Genomic DNA, 27149 nt, shown 5'->3' with positions numbered 1-27149 from the left:
GCCGTTTTCTTCAGAAGGTAGAGCCGCAAAACGGAGGTCTGATTTTAGTGGCTCCTGTTTGGCCTCGAAGGCCGTGTTTTTTGCCGACCTTCGACGTCTTCTGGTGGATTTTCCCTTCAAGCTTCCGGTCGTGCAAGATCTTCTGTCGCACGGTGCAGTCATTCATCTGGATCCGCATGGATTTGGTCTTACGCTAGAGCTCTTGAGAGGGTTAAGCTGATTCTCCGAGGACAAGCAGGCTGCTTGTTCTCACTGATGGGTGACGTCCAAGGCAGCCCCTCCAATCGGAACACTTTCTAGCAAAGTCCTTTGCTAGTCCTCGCGCGCCGATGCGCACCGCGCATGCGCGGCCGTCTTCCCCGCCCGAACCGGCTCGTGCCGGCCAGTCTTCTTTTGTCCGCGCTCGGTACGGTCGTGTTTCGCCGTTCGCGCCCCGAAAGTTGACCTCGCATGTCGTTTTTTCGACTTCGCTTCAAAAAAAAAAAAAAAAAGAGTGTCGGAAGGAGACCTTTTCGGTCTGTTCCCTTCCTGTATTTCTAGTTTTGCCCCGGTAAGTTTTCTTTCGTCGTCGGGGTAGGCCCTATTTACGCCTCGGTCAAAGTTTTTCTTCCCCCTCTTTTTGTGGTGCCATTTTCGCCATTTCGAGTTTTGATCTCGCCGGCGCGATTTTTCCGCCCATGACATCGAAGTCTCCCAGCGGCTTCAAGAAGTGCACCCAGTGCGCCCGGGTAATCTCGCTCACTGACAGGCACGCGTCGTGTCTTCAGTGTCTGGGGGCTGGGCACCGCCCGCAGGCCTGTAGTCTGTGTTCTCTTTTGCAAAAGCGGACTCAGGTAGCGAGATTAGCCCAGTGGAACGTTTTGTTCTCGGGCTCTTCGTCGGCATCGGCACCGGGAGTATCGACTGCTTCGACGTCGTCGGCGCCCGGACCTTCATCCTCGCCCCCGATTGCATCGAGGCATCGGCCCTCTGCATCGGGGCGACATCGGAGGGCTGCGTCGGCGTCGGTGGTATCGAGACCTCCTCGTCTGCTGATGTCGTCGGACGGTGGTGCTTCGTCTGGAGTGCAGGTGAGGGCTGTCCATTCCCCTGCTGGTGGCGGTGAGCCTTCGGGTGGGTCTCCCCCTACCCTGAGGGCTCCTGCGGTACAGCCCCCCCCGAGACTGACCTCCTTCGGCCTCGGCCCCGAGGAAGAGACGGCTGGATTCTACGTCCTCCTCGTCGGTGCCGGGAAGCTCCGGTGACATGCTTCGTCCCAAAAAGTCGAAGAAGCATCGTCACCGGTCCCCTTCCCGTGTCGGCACCGAGAGCTCTGGGACGCCAAGGGAGTCGGCACCCAGTAGGCATCGGCACCGAGAGGACCGCTCGCCCTCTGTTCAAGAGGTGTCGGTGCATTCCCCTTTGGACAGCTCGGAACAGCCTCCACGCCCGGAACAGGTTCTGACATCGACTCCTGCATCGGCTTCCATGTCTTTTTCCACAGCCGCTCTGCACGAGAGCCTCCGGGCCGTTCTCCCGGAGATCCTGGGAGAGCTGTTGCGCCCTACCCCTCCGGTACCGGGGGTGCTTGCGCCTCCGGTACCGTCGAGCGAGGCGCCGGCTGGCCCATTGCCCGGGGTGAGGTCTCCGACATCGGTGCCGCTTGCGGTACCGACTGCGGTAGCCTCCCAGGAAGGCTCCCCGACTACGTTGGCGGAGGGAGCTTCGCCGGTGCGGGCGAGGGAGTCTACCTCTCGACGCTCCCACCGTGGCCGTGGTTCCACGGAGTCGAGCCAGGCACGGCTGCAGACACAGGTCCGTGAACTTGTGTCTGACACCGAGGGTGAGGCCTCGTGGGAAGAGGAAGAGGACATCAGATATTTCTCTGACGAGGAGTCTGAGGGTCTTCCTTCTGATCCCACTCCTTCTCCTGAAGACAGATTTCCCCTCCTGAGAGCTGTCTTTCGCTTCCTTTGTCCGGGAGATGTCTACGGCCATCCCCTTCCCGGTGGTTGTGGAGGACGAGCCCATGGCTGAAATGTTTGAGCTCCTGGACTATCCTTCTCCACCTAAGGAAGCGTCCACAGTACCCATGCATCATGTCCTCAAAAAGACATTGCTGGCGAACTGGACCAAGCCTCTAACTAATTCCCACATTCCCAAGATCGAGTCCCAGTACCGGATCCATGGGGACCCAGAGCTGATGCGCACTCAGTTGCCTCACGACTCTGGAGTTGTGGATTTGGCCCTAAAGAAGGCCAAGAGTTCTAGGGAGCATGCTTCGGCGCCCCCGGGCAAGGACTCTAGAACCTTAGACTCCTTTGGGAGGAAGGCCTACCATTCTTCTATGCTCGTGGCCAAAATTCAGTCCTACCAGCTCTACACGAGCATACACATGCGGAACAATGTGCGGCAGTTGGCGGGCTTGGTGGACAAGCTCCCCCCTGAGCAAGCCAAGCCATTTCAGGAGGTGGTCAGGCAGCTGAAGGCGTGCAGAAAATTCCTGGCCAGAGGGGTGTATGACACCTTTGATGTTGCGTCCAGGGCCGCTGCTCAAGGTGTGGTGATGCGCAGGCTCTCATGGCTGCGTGCCTCCGACCTGGAGAATAGAATCCAGCAGCGGATTGCGGACTCGCCTTGCCGTGCGGATAATATTTTTGGAGAGAAAGTCGAGCAGGTGGTAGAGCAGCTCCACCAGTGGGACACCGCTTTCGACAAGTTCTCCCGCCGGCAGCCTTCAGCCTATACCTCTACAGGTAGAAGATTTTTTGGGGGAAGGAAGACTGTTCCCTACTCTTCTGGCAAGCGTAGGTACAATCCTCCTTCTCGACAGCCTGCGGCCCAGGCTAAGCCCCAGCGCGCTCGCTCTCGTCAGCAGCGTGCGACTCAGCAAGGCCCCTCGGCTCCCCAGCAAAAGCAAGGGACGAGCTTTTGACTGGCTCCAGCAGAGCATAGCCGACATCCAAGTGTCATTGCCGGGTGACCTGCCAGTCGGAGGGAGGTTGAAAGCTTTTCACCAAAGGTGGCCTCTCATAACCTCCGATCAGTGGGTTCTCCAAATAGTCCGGCAAGGATACACCCTCAATTTGGCCTCAAAACCTCTAAATTGTCCACCGGGAGTTCAGTCTTACAGCTTCCAACACAAGCAGGTACTTGCAGAGGAACTCTCCGCCCTTCTCAGCGCCAATGAGGTCGAGCCCGTGCCATCCGGGCAAGAAGGGCTGGGATTCTATTCCAGGTACTTCCTTGTGGAAAAGAAAACAGGGGGGATTCGTCCCATCCTAGACCTAAGGGCCCTGAACAAATATCTGGTTAAAGAGAAGTTCAGGATGCTTTCCCTGGGCACCCTTCTCCCCATGATTCAGGAAAACGATTGGCTATGCTCTCTGGACTTGAAGGACGCCTACACACACATCCCGATACTGCCAGCTCACAGACAGTATCTGCGATTTCAGCTGGGCACACGTCACTTCCAGTACTGTGTGCTACCCTTTGGGCTCGCCTCTGCGCCCAGAGTGTTCACGAAGTGCTTGGCTGTAGTAGCAGCGGCACTTCGCAGACTGGGGGTACACGTGTTCCCATATCTCGACGATTGGCTGGTGAAGAACACATCCGAGGCAGGAGCCCTGCAGTCCATGCAGATGACTATTCGCCTCCTGGAGCTACTGGGGTTTGTGATAAATTATCCAAAGTCCCATCTTCTCCCAGTGCAGAAACTCGAATTCATAGGAGCTCTGCTGGATTCTCGGACGGCTCGCACCTATCTCCCAGAGACGAGAGCCAACAACTTGTTGTCCCTCGTCTTGCGGGTGCGAGCGTCCCAGCAGATCACAGCTGGCAGATGTTGAGATTGCTGGGCCACATGGCCTCCACAGTTCATGTGACTCCCATGGCCCGCCTTCACATGAGATCTGCCCAATGGACCCTAGCTTCCCAGTGGTTTCAGGCTGCTGGGGATCTAGAAGACGTGATACACCTGTCCACGAGTTTTCTCAAATCCCTGCATTGGTGGACGATTTGGTCCAATTTGACTCTGGGACGTCCTTTCCAAATTCCTCAGCCGCAAAAAGTGCTGACTACGGATGCGTCTCTCCTGGGGTGGGGGGCTCATGTCGATGGGCTTCACACCCAGGGAAGCTGGTCCCTCCAGGAACGCGATCTGCAGATCAATCTTCTGGAGTTACGAGCGGTCTGGAACGCTCTGAAGGCTTTCAGAGATCGGCTGTCCCACCAAATTATCCAAATTCAGACAGACAACCAGGTTGCCATGTATTACATCAACAAGCAGGGGGGCACCGGATCTCGCCCCCTGTGTCAGCAAGCCGTCAGCATGTGGCTCTGGGCTCGCCGTCACGGCATGGTGCTCCAAGCCACATATCTGGCAGGCGTAAACAACAGTCTGGCCGACAGGTTGAGCAGGATTATGCAACCTCACGAGTGGTCGCTCAATTCCCGTGTAGTGCGACAGATCTTCCAGGTGTGGGGCACCCCCTTGGTAGATCTGTTCGATCTCGAGCCAACCACAAAGTCCCTCAGTTCTGTTCCAGGCTTCAGGCCCACGGCAGACTGGCATCGGATGCCTTCCTCCTGGACTGGGGGGAGGGTCTGCTGTATGCTTATCCTCCCATACCTCTGGTGGGGAAGACTTTATTGAAACTCAAGCAAGACCGAGGCACCATGATTCTGATTGCTCCTTTTTGGCCGCATCAGATCTGGTTCCCTCTTCTTCTGGAGTTGTCCTCCGAAGAACCGTGGAGATTGGAGTGTTTTCCGACCCTCATCACACAGGACGAAGGGGCGCTTCTGCATCCCACCCTCCGATCCCTGGCTCTCACGGCCTGGATGTTGAGAGCGTAGACTTTGCCTCTTTGGGTCTGTCAGAGGGTGTCTCCCGCATCTTGCTTGCTTCCAGGAAAGATTCCACTAAGAGGAGTTACTTCTTTCTATGGAGGAGGTTTGCCGTCTGGTGTGACAGCAAGGCCCTAGATCCTCGCTCTTGTCCTACACAGACCCTGCTTGAATACCTTCTGCACTTGTCTGAGTCTGGTCTCAAGACCAACTCTGTAAGGGTTCACCTTAGTGCAATCAGTGCATACCATTACCGTGTGGAAGGTAAGCCGATCTCAGGACAGCCTTTAGTTGTTCGCTTCATGAGAGGTTTGCTTTTGTCAAAGCCCCCTGTCAAGCCTCCTACAGTGTCATGGGATCTCAATGTCGTTCTCACCCAGCTGATGAAACCTCCTTTTGAGCCACTGAATTCCTGCCATCTGAAGTACTTGACCTGGAAGGTCATTTTCTTGGTGGCAGTTACTTCAGCTCGTAGAGTCAGTGAGCTTCAGGCCCTGGTAGCCCAGGCCCCTTACACCAAATTTCATCATAACAGAGTAGTCCTCCGCACTCACCCTAAGTTCTTGCCAAAGGTTGTGTCGGAGTTCCATCTGAACCAGTCAATTGTCTTGCCAACATTCTTTCCCCGTCCTCATTCCTGCCCTGCTGAACGTCAGCTGCACACATTGGACTGCAAAAGAGCATTGGCCTTCTATCTGGAGCGGACACAGCCCAACAGACAGTCCGCCCAATTGTTTGTTTCTTTTGATCCCTACAGGAGGGGAGTGGCTGTGGGAAAACGCACCATATCCAATTGGCTAGCAGATTGCATTTCCTTCACTTACGCTCAGGCTGGGCTGGCTCTTGAGGGTCATGTCACGGCTCATAATGTTAGAGCCATGGTAGCGTCGGTAGCCCACTTGAAGTCAGCCACTATTGAAGAGATTTGCAAAGCTGCGATGTGGTCATCTGTCCACACATTCACATCTCATTACTGCCTGCAGCAGGACACCCGACGCGACAGTCGGTTCAGACAGTCAGTGCTTCAGAATTTGTTCGGGGTTTAGAATCCAACTCCACCCCCCCTAGGCCCATGTTTGTTCTGTTCCAGGCTGCATTCTCAGTTAGTTGGTAAATTTTTTTAGGTCAATCTCAGTTATGTCCTCACCGTTGTGAGGCCCAATTGACCATGGTTGTTGTTTTGAGTGAGCCTGGGGGCTAGGGATACCCCATCAGTGAGAACAAGCAGCCTGCTTGTCCTCGGAGAAAGCGAATGCTACATACCTGTAGAAGGTATTCTCCGAGGACAGCAGGCTGATTGTTCTCACAAACCCGCCCGCCTCCCCTTTGGAGTTGTGTCTTCCCTTCTCTTTGTCTTGCTACATATGAGACTGGCCGGCACGAGCCAGTTCGGGCGGGAAGACGGCTGCGCATGCGCGGTGCGCATTGGCGCGCTAGGACTAGCAAAGGACTTTGCTAGGAAGTGTTCCGATTGGAGGGGCTGCCGTGGACGTCACCCATCAGTGAGAACAATCAGCCTGCTGTCCTCGGAGAATACCTTCTACAGGTATGTAGCATTCGCTTTAAGAAGGGTTATTCCGCTCAGGTCATTGTTTCTGTACTTCACTCTCGTCGTCGTTCTACCTCTTTGAATTAGGTGCGTGCTTGGAAGATATTTGAGAGCTGGTGTAAGTAGTTTAGTTTATCTCTTTTTAGTTCTTCGGTTTCTCACATTTTGGATTTTTTGCAGCGGTGCTCTGACAAAGGGCTTGCTTTGGCTTCTCTTGAAGTTCGGTTTGCGACTTTGTCTTGTTTTCGGGGTCGTCTCGTAGGCAGGTCTCTGGCGAGTCTTCCAGTTGTTCTGCGTTTTTTCAGGGGAGTTAATCGTCTTCGCCCTCTCTCGCAATGTTCTTTTCTTCATTGGGACCTGAATTTGGTGCTTAAGATTCTTGCTAACACTCCCTTCAAGCCTTTTTTCTTCCTGTTCTCTGAAGGCCTTAACTCTGAAAACAGTATTTTGAGTGGCCGTTGTTTCGCCTCAATGAGTTTCGGTGTTGCAGGCATTATTGTCTAGATCACCCTTTTTGGAGTTCTGTTCTGATCATGTAGTATTGCGGCCAGTTTCTTCTTTTCTTCCCAAGGTCGTAACTCGGTTTCATATTTCTCTGCCGGTGGTTTTGCCTCTCTTAGGGTTTCTTTTCCGGTTCAAAAGAGCATCGGCGTTTGAGGGCTTTGGATATCAAGCGGGTGTTGAATCTCTATATCAACTCTACTAGTGATGTTCGCTGCTCTGCTCGTTTGTTTATTCTGGTTGGGGGTTCCCACAGAGGGTTTATGGCTTCTAAGCCTACTATTTCTCGATGGCTTAAAGAGATGATTGCTTCAGCTTATCTTCTTTCTGGGACATCTGTACCAGAGCATGTTAAGGCCCACTCTACGAGAGGTCAGACAGCTTCTTGGGCAGAGCGTTGTCTGGTATTGTTGGGCGGCGACCTAGTCGTCGTTTCCATTTGTTTTCTAACCACTACCGTTTGGTTGTCCTCAGTCGTCAGCACCTTGTTTTTACAGAAAGCGTTTTGTCGGCCGGGCTTCTTGGGTCCCTCCCATAATTTCACTGCTGTGTTACTTCCCATCAGTTACATTCCGGCCGGTCCGGAGGGATGCTAAGGAAGGGTAAATTAGACCTTACCTGCTAATTTGCTTTCCTTTAGTCCCTCCGGACCGGCCCAGATCCCTCCCTTTAGGTATTCTGTGTTTTGCGTTTTTCTTTGTTTGGAGCTGTGTTGCTAGTTTGAGTTTCTATTACAAAAAAAAAACAAAAACAAGTTGAATATATAAATTACAGAAATGTTTTTTCTGTTTTACTGAGATGTCCCGTTTGCAGGACCATGATATATTTCAAGGCACTCACCCTTTGTTGGCAATGTGCCGGTGGCTGCTCAGGTTTTTGGATGCACAGTTTGTTTTTTCTGCTCTGGCTTTACTTCTGCTTTGGTATTTTATTACTGGATCTTTCTCTGGTTGCCAAGGGCTCTTATTGGCTCCTAGAGTCACAGTTTTTTTCTCAGTCTCCACCTGCTGGAAGGCGTACACAACCCATCAGTCCAGTGGCGTTCCGAGGGGCGCTGACACCCGGGGCGGATCGCCGATGCGCCCCGCCCCCCGGGGGCAGCCCCCCCCCCCCCCCCGGTGCAGCGCGACCCCCACCCCGGCAAAAGACCCCCCGGGTGCATGCCGCTGGGGGGGGGGGGTGCCGTGCGCCGGTCAGCATCGTTGGTTTCCATGCTCCCTCTGCCCCGGAACAGGTTACTTCCTGTTCCGGGGCAGAGGGAGCATGGAAACCAACGATGCTGGCCGGCGCGCAGCACCCCCCCAGCGGCGTGCACCCGGGGCGGACCGCCCCCCCCCCCCCCCCTTTGGTACGCCACTGCATCAGTCACATTCTGGGCCGGTCTGGAGGGACTAAAGGAAAGCAAATTAGCAGGTAAGGTCTAATTTACCCTTACCAACAAAGCTATAATTAACCTGCAGAAGGAAAAACTCCAGGGTGATATAAAACTTCTTCTGTTGAAGGGCAATGTTATTTTATATGATGTGAACAAAGCCTTTTTAAGAACTGAAGACTTGTTTTCTGCTTGTGTGGACCGCTGTGTTTGATCTGCAGACTACTGTTTCCTTTTTTTTTACTTCTCTAACTTTATTTGGGCAGTTACCTGATTAATGAACTGAATATTGCTGCTAATTGGGCAAATGGCAACTCTGCCACTGGACCTTCCCACTCAAATAGTGCTGAGGTGATCTGTCTGGATTTTCAGAGTCATTATTCAGATAGTGCTGCTGAAAATCTGAGTATGGACCTGGTGAGTGAGACTTAACCAAATAGGCCTGCTAAATATCGACCCTCTAGGTTTCTAGGGTAAAAAATATTTTCCTTAGTGTTCTCATGATACTAGTCCAGAATCTGTGGGTTGTTTCCTTTGACCAGCAGATGGAGACAGAGAAACAAAATAGTTCCCTGCGATTTGCCCCATAAGGGTACAATGCAGGCACAGATGATTAGTATTTCTCTTTCTCCAGTGGATGGTAACAGTACACCATTCAGATCTTGGGCAAAATAAACTTGAGTGGCTCCTAAACCAGTTTTTTTTTCTCGTCACGTTGAGCTAAATTTCTTCTCAGCATGCAAGTCAAAGCTGAAGAATGGTTTGGAAAATATGGTTCCAAGTTCCTTTTCCTATAACTTCCTTGAGAGGGTTTCTTGGGTTGAGGAGCCTTCAGACTGGACAAGAAGAAGCTGAGGCTGGCTCCTGAACCAGTTCAAAGACTGGAATCCAGTTGAGTGAGGGGAGCTCTCCACTGGAAGTTATTGGAAGCAGAAGGTAATGCTCAAAGTTTTGAGTTCCTTCCTCCCCTACCCTCCATTTTCACCACCCTTCTTGGTATGAATGGGCAAATAGCAGGGAGAACCATCCCAACTAGCAGCTTTCAATTATCAGTGCTTGGACAACTGTTACTTCCTGAACATCTGGAGAACTGTGCCATCTTGCTGGTAGTTGCCAGCATTCCTGCTGGCTGAAGCTGAATGGGCATTGTGGCAGTTTGAGTTTGCTTCTACTCTACATAGAAACATAGAAAAAATGGAGAGAGATAAAAGACCATATGGCTTTCCATGCAATCTACTATCCCTTTCTCTCCCTTAGAAATCCTATGTACTTGTTCCAAGCTTTTTTGAATTTAGATACAGTCTTCCTCTCTACCACCTTCACTGGGAGGCTGTTCTAAGAATTCACCACCCTTTCAGTGAAGAAGTATTTCCTTTGGTTACTCCTGAGTTTGTCCTCTTTCATTTTCTTCTTGTGCCCCTTCATTCTTGAGCTTGCTTTTAATTGAAAAAGACTCGCCTCCTGTGCATTTATGCCATCAAGGTATTTAAATGTCTCTATCATATCTCCCCTCTCCCACCTTTCTTCCAAAATATACATATTGAGATCTTTAAGTCTGTCTCTATACTCATTATGATGAATGCTACTGACCATTATAGTAGCTGCTCTCTGGACTGACTTCATCCTGTTTATGTTTTTTTGAAGGTCGATCTCCAAAATTGTACACATTACCCTAAATGAGGTCTCACCAGATCCATTTATCTCCCTATGCATCCAGGAATCCTAGCTTTCACCATTGCCTTTTCTACCCGTTTCACTCCCTAAACTATACTATTCCCTTGGGTTTTTACAGCCCAAATTCATGACCCTGTGTTTTTTTTAGCATTAAATTTTAGCTGCCAAATTCTGGACCATTCTTCAAGCTTCGCTTGGTCCTTCCTCATGTTACCCACATCATTAGGGGTGTTTACCCTGTTCCAGATCTTGGTATCATTCGCAGAAAAGCATACCTTACCAGACAGCCCTTTTGCAATATCACTTACAAAAATGTTAAAAAGGACTAATATAGAAAAATGAAGGCAGATAAAGATCATATGGCCTATCTAGTCTGTCCATCCATGTCATCTACTCTCCCTTTCATGCCTTTAGAGATCCTATGTACTTGTCCTAAGCTTTCTTGAATTCAGATACAGTTTTCATCTCTATAGGGAGGCCGGTCCACAAATTGACCAAACCTTGCGGCACACCAGAATAAGATTCATTTACCACTACCCTGTGTTGTCTTCTTCGCAATCAGTCACTTTTCCCCAGATTCTATATAGTGCGCCTAGAGATCCTTGCCAGTTTTGGTGCAGATTCTATAACAATGCATGTAACTTAATGAGCACTGATAACAGCACTGAACAAGCAATAATGAGCACTAATTGGAACTGATTAGAATTTTGGCACACAAGTCGCTAAGCATATTCTGTAATGATGTGTGCCAAACTAATGCATGCAGATAAAAAGGGGCATGGTTATGGGTGGGGAAATGGGCGTTTTATGCACGTTCTGAAATTTATGTGACTAGTCATAGAACATGGCCCAGTGTGCCTAAATCTACGTGCTGGGATTTACGCCACATTTTCATTGGTGTAAATGGATGAGCACAGATTTAGGTGCTGAAATATCAACTAAGCGTATTCTATAATCGGCACCTAAATCTAAGCACTGATTTCACTGCCGATTATTATTTTTTTTTAGGTACCATATATAGAATCTCCCCCTTTAGGCCCATACTGAGGTCAAACAGATGTTTCTCTGACTCCATTCACTGGTCGAACAACACAAAGCACAGATTCTGGACTGGTCTGGTGGGACTGAAGGAAAGAAAATTAACAGATACAATATATATTTTCCTTGGGGTTGTTTGGGTTTAGGTAAAATGAAATGTGTTCTGTTTAACTAAGGGTACTGCTCCTTATGTAACATGGTACTAAAAACACTGACAGAGAACATCCTTTCCTGAAGGGTCAGTAACAAAAGGTCTTTGAGCAATTATCAACCTCCTCCTTATTTTCTTGTACACTAGCTGCCCTCAGCCAGGCTAATGGACTAGCTGCTAAATTTGTCATCCATTGCCATATACCCCAGTGGGGGTCGGATAAAAGTGAAGAGCAGCTGGAGAAGACAATTAAGAACTGCTTATCTGCTGCTGAGGACAAAAAGCTGAAGTCTGTGGCTTTCCCTTCCTTCCCTAGTGGCAGGTATGTACCTAAGGAAATATCATTCATGTATCATTTGCCCAAATAAACCACCCTGTGTTGTTCAACTCATTGTAGTTTGTGTTCCTTGAATGTGTATATATATGGCCGCCCTTGCTCTCAGTAAAATACAGGTCAATGGCTCAGGCTGAAGAGCTAGGCCTCTACAAGCAAATGGCTCATAATAAGAGCTGGGCTTCTTTTAAAAATCCAAAGTCATCTCTGATACAAAATACATTTTTCTGCAGCACAAGCTGAACTGAGTTCTCAGGGAGCTGGCACGGGAGGGGGTCCTTTGCTCTTATAAACATGCCTGGGACTGGCATCGGTGAAGAGTCATGAAAGATGTTTTGGGCTAATGAATGTAGATAAAGGGGTAGATGTACGTAGTTAGAGAGTACTCAGAGGGAGGGGGGAGCTGAGAATAGCTGAGAAGAGCAGAGTGACCGATGAAGTCATCTCGCCAGCTGTGCTTTGCACCCCTTTTGTGTATAGTTAGAACCTGGGACCCAATGAAGTCACCCTTATCGGTTCCTTATCAACTGATAAGGGATAGCAAGTGCTGCTGACAAAGCTGGATCCCATTGGAATCCATTGGGTTGAGACAGTATAAAGGAAGCACCCCGAGAGGTGTAAGACGCAGATGCAGATGCTGATGGAGGAGAGAGACAGAGCACCACCGAGAGCTGGTGTGTCGTGTGATTCTGTTCCACTGTATGATTGACTGAATTGCTGGTATCCTCATTATTGGGTAATGTATCAATGCTAATTAATACTAATAAACTATATCTGTTTAGCTAATTAAAACTGGGTTCCTCTTTAATTACAGACTTAGCTACGGCTGGGTCTGTACCGAACTGCCATGAGCAGATTCAAGGTTGGGAAAGCTAGATATTTGGAGGGCATATGTAACTTTGCCCAGAGAGATGAGACGGGCCACTGCTTCCGCTGCCTGATTAGCAAAGGCAGATTCTGAGAAAATAAACAAATGTTACCAGTTCACACCATCAAAAAGTGTAATAAAAACAATTCAAAATAATCTACTATGCCATTCTTCTTTGCTTCATAATAATAACAACCATGAAATTCAAAACAAGTAATCTCTTGCAAAACCTATTTATGCAGAGTGAATACTTATCTGCAACAGCGCTATATACCTCTCAACATCACCAGGTGTAAAAGAACGTGCAATGGCATGAATGCTTGTATTTTTATTATAAGTATTACTGGGGACACAGTCTGGGCAGAGTACAGGTAGCATTTGCAGGTACACGTTTGATTATAAAATGTGTTAATCTACATAACCTTTACACACTAACATTTATGTGGGTACCATGTGTTTTTATAAAATACTTCTAAGTAGGTGTTTGCTTGGCCTCTTCATCTAGGTGCCATGTTATAAAATTACCCCCATGATGCCATCTTTTATCATATACCCCTGAATGTTTCCTTTAGGGGCCTATTATTAACTGTGCTTGAGGGTAATTCAGGCGTGCCTTTATTTAGGTGCTAAGACGGTACCTATTTGGAGCCTATCCTATAAAAGAAAGTAGCAGGTCAAATAAGCACATACATTTCAGACATGGCTGGCTGTTTCCGACTTGGAACGTTTTGTTCAGAGGTTGGCGGATGCTTCTTGCAGGGGGGATAATGTCAACAGTGTGCACCTAAGGCTCCTGCTGTTTCCCAGTCAAAGCAAGGGACGAGCTTTTGACTGGCTCCAGCAGAGCATAGCCGCAGTAATAGTGTCCACCCCGGACGATTTGCTGGTTGGAGGGAGGCTAAAATGTTTTCACCAAAGGTGACCTCTTCTAACTTCCGACCGGTGGGTTCTTCAAATAGTCTGTCTCGGATATGCCCACCAAGAGCTCATTCATTCAGCTCTCAGCACAGGCAGGTACTTGCAGAGGAACTCTCCGCCCTTCTGAAGGTTCATGCGGTCAAACCCGTTCCACAAAGGGAAGAAGGAGAGGAATTCTATTTCAGGTAATTCCGTGTGCAGAAGAAGACGGGGGATGTGTCCCATCCTAGACATAAGGGCCATGAACAAATTCCTAGTCCAAGAAAAGTTCAGAATGGTTTCCCTGGGCACCCTTCTCCCAATGATTCAGAAAAATTATTAGCTATTCTCTCTGGACTTAAAGGATGCATACACTCGCATCTCGATACTGCCAGTCCACCGGAAGTATCTTCAATTTTGGCTAGGAACACATCACTTTCAGTACCACATATTGCCTTTTGGCCTGGCGTCAGCTCCTAGGGTGTTTACCAAGTGTCTAGCAGTAAGTTACAGCAACGCTACGCATACTGGGAGTCCATGTGCTTCTGTATCTTATCGATTGGCTGGTGAAGAGCACCTCTCTGGACAGTTCTCAGGAGTTCATTTGGATGACTATTCAGGTGCTCGAGCTACTAGGATTTGTTTTAAACTACCCAAGTCGCATCTCTGCCCTGACCTACGATTGGAGTTCAAAGGAGCTCTGCTCGATACACAGAAGATTCAAGCCTACCTCCCGGAGATGAGAGCAGTCAATCTTGTCTCACTTGCGTCCAAGGTTTGCACCTCTCAGTGGGTCATAGCTCGGCAGATGTTGAGATTGTTGGGCCACATGGCTTTCCACAGTGTACGTTACACCCATGACATCTTCACATGAGATCAGCTCAATGGACCCTGGCTTCTCGGTGGTATCAAGCCACTGGGAGTCTAGAAGCTGTCATCCAAGTTTCCCCAGAGCTTGTACGCTCTCTTCAGTGGTGTACAATTCGATCCAGTTTGACTCTGTGACTTCCATTCCAAATTCCTCAGCCACTGTCACGTTTTCAAAGCTGGAAACTCGGTTTGTGAGCCCTTGGGCCACTGCCGAGAAGCGGCAGCGGCAGACAAAACCACCCCACACCAGAAGCAAGGCAAAACAGACGTACCGGCAAATCCAGGCAAAGTCTCTAGGCAGTCAGCCAGCAAGCAGAAGACAGGTCCAGGCAAGGGTTCAAAAGGCAGGTGGCAAGCCAAGCAAAATCCAGGCAAAAGTTCAAAGGCAGGCGGCAAGCAAAGCAAAGTCCAGGTACAGGCAAAGGTTCAAAAGGCAGGAAACCAGCAAAACAGAATCAGGTCCAGACAAAGTCTCTCAGGCAGAAGTGCACCAGCACCCACATACCAGGGCCTAAGACGCAATGCAAAGGCAAGCAGAAATGTTTCAAGAGGGCTAATAAGCCCGAAAGCAGTTGAGACTCAGCTGCTGCAATCACCAGGCAGCTACGGGTGCGGTGCAGGCTCAAACAACACACCTGACAGCTAGGAAGATCTGGACCGGACTGAGCTAAAATCTGGAACGGGTGATGGTCCATAGCAGCCACCCGTTCTGGCCACCAGAGGGCGAGGAAAGCACAGACGTAACAGCCACAAATAATGTTGACGATGGACGCATTTTTCCTGGGATGGGAAACTCTTGTAAATGGGCTTCACACTGAAGGTGCTTGGTCCTCCCAGGAAATGAATCTTCACATCAACCTCCTGGAGCTTTGGGCAGTTTGGAATGCTCTAAAAGCTTTCAGAGATCGGCTTTCTCACCAAATTGTTCTCATCCAAAAAATCAGGTTGCAGTGTATTACAGCAATAAGCAGGGGGGCACCAGATCACGCCCTCTGTGTCAGGAGGCCGTCCGGATGTGGCATTGGGCTCACCAACATGGCATGTTCCTTCGAGCCACTTATCCGGTGGGCGAAAACAATACCCTGGCCGAGATACTGAACAGGATAATGCAACCATATGGGTGGTCTCTCAATATAGGCATATCCCGCAAGATCTTCCGAGTGTGGGGCACCCCCTCAGTGGCTCTTTTTGCCACTCAGATCAACCACAAGTTCCCTCAGTTGTGTTCCAGGCCATAGTGTGGGATGTCTTCGAGCTTCAGGTGCTCTCATGTCGGGACCCCTTTCTCGTCTTTCTTGAGGAGCATGATGTCCTGCTCCTGGTTCCCTCCTTCTTGCCAAAGGTGGTCTCGCCATTTCATGTCAATCAGGCCATCTCGCTGCCGGTATTCTCCAGGTGGAAGGCTGGTTAGGATCTCCCAGCTGGATGTGCACAGGGCACTGCACTGTTATTTGCGTCAGATGGCGGAGTTTCGATGCTGAGATCATCTTTTTTTGCTTTTTGCTGATAGTAAACAGGATAAGGCAGCCTCGAAGGCTACCATCACTCGATGGATTAAGGAGACGATCTCTGCCTACTTGCTGGGTGGCCGCAGTGCTCTTGTCTCTGTGCCTTCCATGTGGGCGCAGGCGGCCTTCTGGGCAGAGCACATGTTGATTCCGATTATGGACATTTGCAGGGCGACTACCTGGTCATCCCTGCATGCCTTTGTCAACCACTACCGGTTGGATATTCAGGTTCGCAGGGAAGCCTCCTTTGGGGCAGCAGTTCTGGAGTGGGTGTTGGCTGTGTCCCCATCTCAGTAATTACTTCTCTGGTACTTCCCACTTGTAGGGCATGGTCTGGAGCTGATGCTAAGGAAGGAGAAATTAGGACTTGCCTTCTAATTTAATTTCCTTTAGTCACTCCAGACCATGCCCGTTCCCTCCCTAGGTCTGTAGTTACTATTCCTTATTTGTTCCAGCTCCGGGATTTCATCTCCGGAGGATTTGTCAAGAGGCAGAAGCCGGCTGGCTTCTTGGGTGTCGGTCAGGTTTCTCTAACCACCATGAAGAAAAGATGCCTTTACAATAAACAAAAAGCAAAACACAAGTACAGTAAATTGAAGAAAGCACCAAACTAAGAATAAGACATTGAAGCAGTATAGCTTTATCAGACGTGTCCTGGTATGCAGGACGGTTCTGCTCTGCTGGGGTTTCAGCAGTCCTTTGCTGTCTGGTTGTTCCAGTTCCCTGTGGGACTTTCTAAGGGGATCTGTTGTTCCTTTGTTTACTACAGTTGCTTTGTCAAAAGAAATACTGAGGTGTGCACGGGCCTACAGCACCAAGTGTATGCACTTCACAGTTTGTTTCAGTCTCCCCATCTGCTGGTAAGAGAACATATACCCCCACTCATAGGGCATGGTCTGGAGCAACTAAAGGAAAGTAAATTAGCAGGTAAGCCATAATTTCTCCTTCTGTTGTTCTACTTATCATGCGACTCGCATCCTTCTTCTCTTCCTTTTTTCTTTCCCGAGTCCTTCTGATTGGTCTTGGTTCTTTGTACTGGGTTTTGCTGGGAAGGATCTGTAAGGCTATTCCAGTTTATCTCTGTTTAAAACTTTCTCCGAGAGCAAGCAGGCTGCTTATTCTCACACGTGGGTCGATGTCTGCGTCGGCCCAGGAATCGGCATTTTGCCATAGCAAAACCAAAATGGTTTTGCTAGAGTCTTCTGGCGCGCGTGTAGCACGCACCGCGCATGCGTGGACTGCCACTTCAATTTTCTTTTTTCCACGACGAGGTACGGCAGGTTTTTTCCTGTGCTCCTCATTTGGCCCGGAAAAGAGTCTTGTATTTTTTTGTTACTTTTTGGCGTTGTTTTTCTTATTGGTTAAAAAAAAAAAAGGATTTCCTTCTTCAGATTTCCTTAGTCTTTTATCCATTATTAAAGTTTTCTTTCTTTTTCGGCTGCGCGATCGGGTTTCTCCCTTTTTTGTGCCCCTTTTATTTTGGCACAATCGAGTCCTTTAATTTTGCTGAGGCCGTTTTTCCTTCCATGTCATCGAGGACACCAAGCTGCTTCAAACGTTGTACTCGGTGCAACCGGACCGTCTCAGGTACTGATACCCATTCCTGGTGTATCCAGTGCCTCGGGCCAGACCACAGCCCAGCTGCTTGTAATCTGTGTCTTCATATGAAGAAACGGACCCAGGTAGCTTGAGAAGCCCAGTGAGAGAAACTTTTTGGGGCTTGGTCCAGTCCTTCGACGGCGGCATCAACATCAGTACAGAGGTCGTCAGCATCGACATCAAGGGAAGCGTTGACATCAGGAGCAGAGGTAATGGCTGCTGAGAGACCAAGTCGCGCTGGGAGCAGTGAGGCATCGAGTGGGTCTCCACCTGCTTCAAGGCCTCCTGCTATGCAGGCCTCCCGGGACCGACCATCATTGGTCCCGACCCCAAGGAGACGTGAAGATTCCTCGTCGATACCGAGGAGTCTCGATGGGCATCGAGCGAAGGCGAAGAAGCACCGTCATCAATCTCCTTTGACACACAGTGCCGGGAGCTCCAGGGTGTCGAGAGATTCGGCACCAAGAAGCGTCTGCACCGAGAGGATCGCTCCCCCTCTATACAGGAGGTGCCGATGCGCTGGTCTCTTAGCAGCCCGGTACCTGCACCTGAGCCTCAGCAAGTTCTGCCACCAACTGTTCCACCGACCCCGCAGACTTCTCCGATGGCGGCTGTGGACGAGCGCATCTGGGCCGTGCTTCCAGAGCTTCTGGAAGGACTGCTGCGCCAGTCTGCTTCGGTGTCTGGGGTGCTTGCGCCTTCCGTACCATCTGCTGCAGCAGCGTCTGGCTCTTTGCCTGTGGTGAGGTCCTTGTCCTCGGCACCGGTGTCAGCTGCCATCTAGGTCGACTCCCCTTTGACGTCGGTTTCCGGGGCTGACAGAGAGAGAGACGATAACACATCTCTCTCCAGCGTGGAATAGAAAAAAACTGAGCGGGAACGGTCGTGCACGGGCGGGAAGACGGCCGCGCATGCGCGGTGGGCGCATGCCCTGCGTGCGGGACAGCCCGCGAAGTTTTCTTCCGGTTGGTGGGGGCTGCCGTGGACGTCAACCCAGTCGTGAGAACAATCAGCCTGCTGTCCTCGGAGAACACCTGCTACAGGTATGTATCATTCGCTATCACAGCTCGGCAGATGTTGAGACTTCTCGGCCATATGGCCTCCACAGTCCATGTGACACCCATGGCTCGTCTTCACATGAGATCAGCTTAATGGACCCTAGCTTCTCAGTGGTATCAAACTGCAGGGGATCTAGAGGATGCAATCCTGCTGTCCACCGATTTTCACAATTCCCTTCAGTGGTGGACACTTCGGTCCAATTTGTCCTTGGACGTCCTTTTCAAATTCCTCAGCCACAAAAAGTGCTGACAACGGATGCATCCCTCCTAGGGTGGGGAGCTCATGTAGATGGGCTTCACGTTCAAGGAGTTTGGTTTCTCCAGGTAAGAGGTCTTCAGATCAATCTCTTGGAGTTGCGAGCGGTCTGGAACGCTCTAAAGGCTTTCAGAGATCGGCTGTCTTATCAAATTATCCAAATTCAGACAGACAATCAGGTTGCGATGTACTACATCAACAAGCAGGGGAGCACCGGATCTCGCCCCCTGTGTCAGGAAGCCGTCAGGATGTAGCTTTGGGCTCGCCGTTACTGCATGTTTCTCCAAGCCACTTATCTGGCAGGCGTAAACAACAGTCTGGCCGACAGGTTGAGCAGGATTATGCAACCTCACGAGTGGTCGCTCAATGCGGGCTTTGTACGTAAGATCTTCCGAGAGTAGGGCACCCCCTCGGTGGATCTTTTTGCCACTCAGCTCAATCACAAGCTTCCTCAGTTCTGTTCCAGACTTCAGGCCCACGACAGGCTAGCGTCAGATGCCTTTCTCCTTCATTGGGGGACGAGCCTTCTGTACGCGCATCTTCCCATACCTTTGGTGTGGAAGACTTTGCTGAAACTCAAGCAAGACCGCAGAACCATGATTCTGATTGCTCCCTTATGGCCGCGTCAGATTTGGTTCCCTCTTCTTCTGGAGTTGTCCTCCGAAGAACCGTGGAAATTGGACTGTTTTCCAACCCTCCACTCAGAACGAGGGGGCACTTCTGCATCCCAACCTCCGGTCTCTGGCTCTTACGGCCTGGATGTTGAGAGCGTAGAATTTGCTTCCTTTGGTCTTTCTGAGGGTGCTTCCCGGGTTTTGCTTGCTTCCAGGAAAGATTCCACGAAGAAGTGTTACTTTTTCAAATGGAGGAGGTTTGCCGTCTGGTGTGATGTGGTGTGGTGTGGTGTTCTACACAGACCCTGCTTGAATACCTTCTACATTTGTCAGAGTCTGGTCTTAAGACCAACTCCGTAAGAGTTCATCTTAGCGCAATTAGTGCTTATCATCAACATGTAGAGGCTAAGCCTATCTCTGGACAGCCTTTAGTTGTTCGCTTCATGAGAGGTTTGCTTTTGTCAAAGCCCCCGGTCAAACCTCCACCGGTGTCATGGGATCTCAGTGTCGTTCTCACCCAGCTGATGAAGCCTCCTTTTGAGCCACTGAATTCCTGCCATCTGAAGTACTTTCAAGCCTCTTCAGACAGTCCGCCCAAATGTTTGTTTCTTTTAATCCCAACAGAAGGGGAGTCGCAGTCGGGAAACACACTATTTCCAATTGGCTAGCAGATTGCATTTCCTTCACTTATGCCCAAGCTGGGCTGACTCTTGAGCTTCATGTCATGGCTCATAGTGTTAGAGCCATGGCAGTGTCGGTGGCCCACTTGAATTCAACCACTATAGAAGAGATTTGCAAGGCTGTGATGTGGTCATCAGTCCACACATTCACATCTCACTACTGCCTTCAGCAGGATACCCGACGCGACTGTCGATTTGGGCAGTCGGTCCTGCAGAATCTGTTTGGGGTTTAGAATCCAACTCCACCCCCCTAGGCCCATTTTTATTCTGTTCAAGGCTGCACTCTCAGTTAGATGTTCAGGTTCGTCGGTCAATCTTTGTTATGTCATCACTGTTGCGAGGCCCAATTGACCTTTCTTTGTTGTTTTGAGTGAGCCTGGGTGCTAGGGATACCCAGTGTGAGAACAAGCAGCATGCTTCTCCTTGGAGAAAGCGAAGATACTTACCCATAGCAGGTATTCTCCCAGGACAGCAAGCTGATTGTTCTCACATACCCGCCCACCCTCCCCTTTTGGAGTTGTCCTTCTCTTTGTTATTGCTTCTTATCTAGCTGATTGGGGCTGTTGCGCGACAGGCGGGAAGATGGCCGACATGCGCGGTGCACACCGAAGGCTCTAGCAAACTTTTTTTGTTGCTATGGAAGATTTCTGTTCCTGGGCCACCATGGGATGCCGACCAATTGTGAGAACAATCAGCTTGCTGTCCTCGGAGAATACCTGCTACAGGATATATTTTGCTTTATCGGGTAAGAAGTAACTTTTCCTTCCTCTCCTGATACATCATTGGTTGCCAATTACCAGTAGGATACAATTTAACATTTCGGTATTCTCAAACAAGGCAATACTATACAGGTATATCCATTTTATTGTCAAACTTGCTTATATCATATGCTACATCCCAATTTCTTTGGTTGTCAAACACTATCTTTTGGTGGTACCTTCCTTTTCCAGACTTAACTTAGATGCCCTCATGTTATACTAGCCTTTTGTTGTGTTGCACCTTATTGTGGACTATGTTGCCATCGACCTCAGATTGAAATCCCCATAAATCTGCTTTATAAACACTTAGCTTTTTATAAGGGCCTCTTCTAGATATGTCTTGAACATATTTTATTTTTTCCATGGTCGTCCTTTTCTCCTCTTGTGTGCAGTTTAAATTTTTATTGTTCTGTTCATCCCCTTGCTGTGTTGTATGTGGGTCCGGATTTTTGTCTGTCATAGTTGTTTGTTACAGCTATTATTTTATTCGTATGTACACTACAACCAAAGGGTACTGCAAGTGGTGTCCTATCAAAACTGAAGAACTGCAATTAATAAATATATATGTGTTTTTGGCATCCTTACTCCCCTTAATACGCCATTAACTGATTAATATGTTAGTGAATGAGGTCAGTACCACGCTATATTTGTGTGGTCGGTCACTCTATTAATAACACCCCAGCAGTCTTATTTGTGCTGACTTTTCATGACATTTAGGGCCTAATATGCAAAAAGATTTATTTGTTCAGCAGCACCGGCAGTGACATTTAAATAATATTCATATTCAGCACTGCAGTACATATAGTCGGTGGCACGTAATATATACTTTTGCCACTGACCACCACTGTAGGCCTAAACTTCCCATCCTGTACTATACAGAGAGTAATAGAGTGATTAGATTTTTAGCACGCCACTCTCGTAGAAGGGCTGAAAATCTATAGATCGCAGAGGCCACTGGCCAGCATACAGGCTCATAAGGCTAAGAGGGTACTTTATAACACATCGACCCCTAGACTGAAAGGGCAAGAAAGTGCCTGTTTGTAGCCTATTTAACAAAAATACATAGGCACCTATGTGTTCTTATAAATACCAATAGGGCATTTTATGTATATAGGACTAGATTCTCTATATATTGGAGTGGAGGAGTGGCCTAATGGTTAGGTGTGGGACTTTGGTCCTGGGAACTTAGTTCAATTCCCGGCACAGGCAGCTCCTTGTGACTTTGAGGCAAGTCACTTAACCCTCCATGCCTGCCACATTGAGCCTGCCATGAGTGGAAGCGTGGGGTACAAATGTAACAAAAATAAAATATCACGCCTAAAAACTCAGCGCAGAAATGCAAATTGGCTTTAATGTATTCACATAAAGTATGCCTTAATTTAGGCATACTTTATAGAATAAGCCTAAATTTCTGTGCAGTTTATAGACTATGCTGAGCACCTGTCCACACAACTAAATTTAAAGTGGCGGCCAGTTACACCAAATAAAACCTGGTGTAAATCCCAACACCTAAATTATGCATAAACTGGATGTATTCTATAACAATGTGCATAGATTTTAGAAATGCCCATGACCCTGCCCAGTTCATACCCATAGCTACGCCCCCTTTTCAACTATGCGACTTAGATTTTACGCTTGCCATGTTGCAGAATATGCTTAGCAAATAGTGTGCGTAAATTCTAATTAATGCCAGTTAGTATTGATTGGTTGTTAACATCAATTATCAGCACTGATTAGCTTGTTAACCAGTTAGGTTTGGCACACTGTTATGGTAGCCTCGATTTCCGCGTGGGAAATCTTGACAGGATATATAGAATCCTGGGGATAACAACATATTTGCATTACCTCTTCAACAAGGCATACCACAATGATCAATAATTATAAATGTAACACTTTACCCTATACTTGGAAGTGTTTTCCTCGCATACCTGTTTGCTTAATCTTATTATGTCACCCATGTTCTCTATGTAACACCAACTGTTATCAAATCGGAATGGCGAATGCCATAACGATACATTGTAAGCCACATTGAGCCTGCAAATAGGTGGGAAAATGTGGGATACAATAGCAACAAATAAATAATATGCCTGTAAAAGGCTACCCTCCTTTTGTATAGGAGGAGGAGGATCCAGGTTAGAATCCAAAAGGGTTTTGAAATTCATCTGCTTCTCCAGATAACTTATATGCATAAGTTAGGTCTACAAAACTAGCCTAACATATGCACTGAAGCAGCAACATGATCATCGCATTTGAGTAGAACTTGTTATACATATAACACCACAGAATCTATGGGTTCTGGCAACCACTGAATATTAGGACCGTATTAATTAATTAATTTTGTTTGCTTAAAGGGCAATTCTGTAATCTAGGTGCTCATATTTTTGCTCCCCTTGCACATAAATAGCTATGAAATTGCCAGCGGGGTGCCTAAGCTGTATTCTATATATACCTACGTCGCTTATATAGTGCATATTTGCAAGGGAAGGTATATATGGGTGGAACATGGGCAGGGTAACCTACAGAATATTGTAAGTTACATATGTTCCTGACGGATGTAGGTATTTGCACTTACACTAACTCTGTGGCCGATAGGTAATTGCAAGTGCCTAAATGTTAACACCCTAATTGTATAAAATTGAGCTCCAAACGTTATGCTTAGTGTGCAAAGTTGGAAGTCCAATTTATGTGAAACTTACTTTAATAATTGACTGTTAATTGGAGTTAAAATACAAAAGAACAGCAGTAGTGGTCCAAGGAAGTAGGAAAAGAAAACCAAGGGTACATCAAAGAATATTTATTGAGGAATAACCCTACTCGGTCGAGCTTCATCACAAGCTTTCATCAGGGGTTTTAGGAGCCAAAACGGTCTTGTAGCCTGCTGTTGTGTACAGGACAATTTCGGCTCCTAAAACCCCCAATGAAGACTTATGCTGAAACTCGGCTGACTAGGGTCATTCCTTAATAAATATTCCTTGATATACCCTTGGGTTCTTTTCCTACTTGCTTGGACCACCACTGCTGTTCTTTTGGACTTCGGCTGGTTTTGCTGAGGTTTTCTTTATTTTCTTTGTCTGGAGTTAGCCAATTATTGGCTTAAATTGGTGTTAATTGGCACCAGTTGGCAGTTATGCATAACTGGCTTTAGTTGCTATTTTAGAAGCTATGTGTGCAGTATCTAGGGGCATGTCAATGGAGGGACATGGCGGGTTATAGAATACTAGAGGTTATTGCACCTAACTGCCGAAAGACACAATCACTTACACCAGCCTTTGATATGATGTAAGTTTTCACGCCTAAGGTTAGGTACAAAGCTGCATACTTACACTAGTATTCTACAACAGCAGTTCTGCCCTTAACTGGGTGCCTTCATTTGTAGAACTGCGCTTTAGAGTCTATTTGAACTAAGTCACCAAAAACTGTTCCATAGCAACCTTAGAATAAAATGTAATGCGTAAAGATGGCAATATTTTAAAGAAAGATTTGCATGAGTATGGTGGCCCTAGCATTGCTGAGACCCAGAGTGTGTGTACATCTCTGCTTGGACATGTATGTGTTTTCTGGAGGGGGGGGAGGAGGGACAGTTTGGGGAGTGAACATACATATGTAAATACCTTTTTTCCTCATCATTTTTGATGAGTCCTTATACTTGTTGATTATAATTAATTTTTTTCTGTATATAATCCATGCAATAGGGACAACAGTTTTTTTTTTTTCAATGCAATGATTTGATGTTTGATTTAATGCAATGATTTGGTAAGGATTTCTAATCTTCTTCCCCACTTAGAAATGGCTTCCCAAAGCAGACAGCAGCTCAAGTCATCCTCCGAGCTATCTCCAACCATTTTGTCTCCTCCAGCTCTTCCTCTTTGAAGAACATTTACTTCCTGCTGTTTGACAGTGAAAGCATTGGCATCTATGTACAAGAAATGGCTAAGCTGGACACCAAATGAAAGCTGCAGCAGCAGTGACAAAACCAGCACAGGCATGTTTCATAACAAACAGAAATTTGAACGGATGGAATCTAAAGACATGGGAAGTGGAAATATATATTTTTTTCTTTCCCAAATGAGGATTGAGGGAGGTCCGAACCCTTGTTTTAAGTTTGCGTTAGTGGACTGATATCTGTTTTTGTTTGATTTTGAGTTTTATTTGGGTGGGTGTCGGGGAGGTACGTGGGGAGGGTTGTGATGGGGTGCAAGAGCGAATGAAATGTTGGTCAAGGAATGGGATGATAGCAAATGGACTGGGGTGGGATATAAGGGCCAGGCTGTGAATACCTCTAGTTTCTGTAGGATGCAGAAGCCCTTCACGGTTTTTATAGGATCTTCATTGAATTTGTGCTGTTAACACCAACCATATCTCTTCAGTGACTTTGTTTTAAACCTTTTCTTTTATTGTAGTTTTAGAATTAAACACAACAAAGTCTCATTTTAGATTTGTAGCATTGAATTTTACAAGAAAAAAACCCCACAAGATTATTTAAAAAGAAAAAAAAAAGTACATTCTTACATTGTTGTCCAGCTTGTATTTTTCTTGGGATGAGTGTCAGTGAATTAATGGATGAGAACACCAGCCATGCTTTTATTAGAGGTGTGCATGGGAGGGTTGAGAGGCATCTTCATTCCTTAATTGAGAACATATTTAACTTAATTGTGTCCCCTTTTCTCTGTTAATGAAACCTTGCTTATTCATGTTTTATTTTGTGTTTCACATGGATATGGTCAGTATCAAATGATGAGCAGAAAATAAACCAGTGGAAAAACCAACTGGCTAATCCAATTTTTATTATAAGGTGGTTGTGTACAAGTGTAGTCCAGCTTCTCTGAGGACAAGCAGACTTCTATCTTCTCATACGTCTGCATCGCCCAGTCCGGCATTTTGCCAAAGCTTAAAAGATAGCTTTATGGAGTGTAAGCCGCACTCCACCGTGCATTCGCAAATGCCTTTCCGCCTGTTGCACGAACGTGAGCTCCTCAGTTGTCCTTTTCCACATGAGGAGCAGGTACTGTTTCTTGCCGCCCCCCCCCCCCCCCCCCCCCCCACACTTGCATGGTTTTTTGAGAGTTATTTTGTGCCTTCTGGCTGTTTTTCTATGTCTTCTCTTTGGCTCCTAGTATTAGAACCCTTTTTTACCCTTCTTTAATTTCTTTATAATCATTTTGCCCGGTTTTAAGATTTATTATTTTTACCGTCGTCATCGGGCCGATTTTAGGCCCTGACTTCAGTCAGGTCTCTCCCTTTGTTTTTCTGTGTGCCTTGCCCCTTTTTCAGGCACCTTCGAGTCGTTTAATTTAGCCAACAAAGTTTTTCCATCCATGTCCACGAAGATTACCAGTGGCTTCAAGTGCTGTACCTGGTGCAATTGGACTATCTTGAGAAAAGACACCCATTCTTGGTGTCTGCAGTGTCTTGGGCCCAACCATAGCCCTGCTAACTGTTGTCTTCGCATGAAAAAGAGATCCCAGGTTTCTCGAGAGGCTCAATGAGAGAGGATTTTTGGAGCCAAGTCGGGTTCCTCGACATCGATGTCGAGCATCACACTGGCAACAGGAGCGTCAGTAAGCATGGCTGCTTCTAGACCCTTAGACACTGGGAGCAGTGAAGCAGCGAATGGGTTTCCACCTGTCTTGAGGACTTCTGCTGTACAGGGCCCCCCCCCCCCCCCCCGGGACTCTGAGGTGATGTGAGGATTTGACATCCTCGTCGGCACTGAGGGGAGACCTTGGTGACAACGCTTCGAGGCAAAGGCCGAAGAGCGTCGTCATCGTCATCCTCAAGGCAATAGGGCCTGGGAGCTCTTGGGGCGTTGAAGAATTCAGCATCCGAGAAGTGTTGGCGCCAGAAGATCACGCCCCCTCCAAAAGGAGGTGCGATGCGCCGTGTTCCAAGTAGCCAAGATCCTGTTTCCACGTCGACCCCAGCGGTTCTGCAAACCAGCCCCTCAACCAAGCACCCCAACTTTTACCAGTGTCAGCCCTCGATGAGCACATCCAGGCCTTGCTCCTAGAGCTGTTAGATGGTTTCATGCAACGGTCCTGCTTCAGTATCAGGGGTGCTTGCGCGTACCCTACTTCCCATTGCGGCCTCACCTATGTCAGCCTGTGGTGCGGCCTCCCAGTGTCGACTGCCACCCGAGCCAGCACTCCCTCTATGTCAGTAGAGGAAGCTTCACCGAAGTTGAGGTGGGAGTAGACTTCTTGACGCCACTCTCGAGGACATGGTTCCTCGGCATTGAGGCAGGTTTGGTCTCAGCAATCCCATAGGGAGATACTGTCCGACACCGAGGAGGAACGCTCATGAGATTCAGAGGAGGATCCCAGATACTTTTCCTCAGATGAGTCTTGTGGGATTCTCTCTGAACCCTCCTCTCCACCTGAAAGGAGAAGGTCTCCCCGGAGAGGCCTTTCATTTCCATCTTTTGTAAAGGAATGGCTGATGTTATTCCATTTCCTTTAGAACTGGAGTATGAGCCCAGGGCCAAGATGTTCGAGGTCCTGGACTGCACATCTCCTAAGGAGGCTGTGACTGCACCTCTCCACGAGGCACTCAAGGAAGTCCTTGTCAGGAACTGGGAGTCCCCTCTGTTGGTTCCTGT

At 48.1% G+C, this 27149-nt stretch overlaps 1 protein-coding gene across 2 annotated transcripts in view; it reads left to right on the top strand.

Annotated features, from left to right (window-relative positions):
* LOC115470394 (core histone macro-H2A.2) overlaps nt 1-25062 on the top strand; it is a 184442-nt gene extending 159380 nt beyond the window's left edge. For both annotated transcript variants that reach the window (XM_030203527.1, XM_030203526.1), the window contains exons 8-9: nt 11260-11434; nt 24339-25062. In XM_030203527.1, the coding sequence (XP_030059387.1) occupies nt 11260-11434; nt 24339-24504 (341 nt within the window). In that variant the 3' untranslated portion in view covers nt 24505-25062. The remainder of the gene's footprint in view (nt 1-11259; nt 11435-24338) is intronic.
* The last annotated feature ends 2087 nt before the right edge of the window (nt 25063-27149 follow it).

Source organism: Microcaecilia unicolor, chromosome 5, assembly GCF_901765095.1.
Source record: "Microcaecilia unicolor chromosome 5, aMicUni1.1, whole genome shotgun sequence".
Lineage (NCBI taxonomy): Eukaryota > Metazoa > Chordata > Amphibia > Gymnophiona > Siphonopidae > Microcaecilia > Microcaecilia unicolor.
Note: the sequence above shows the minus strand (reverse complement) of the source record. Positions and strands in the feature narration are given on the sequence as shown.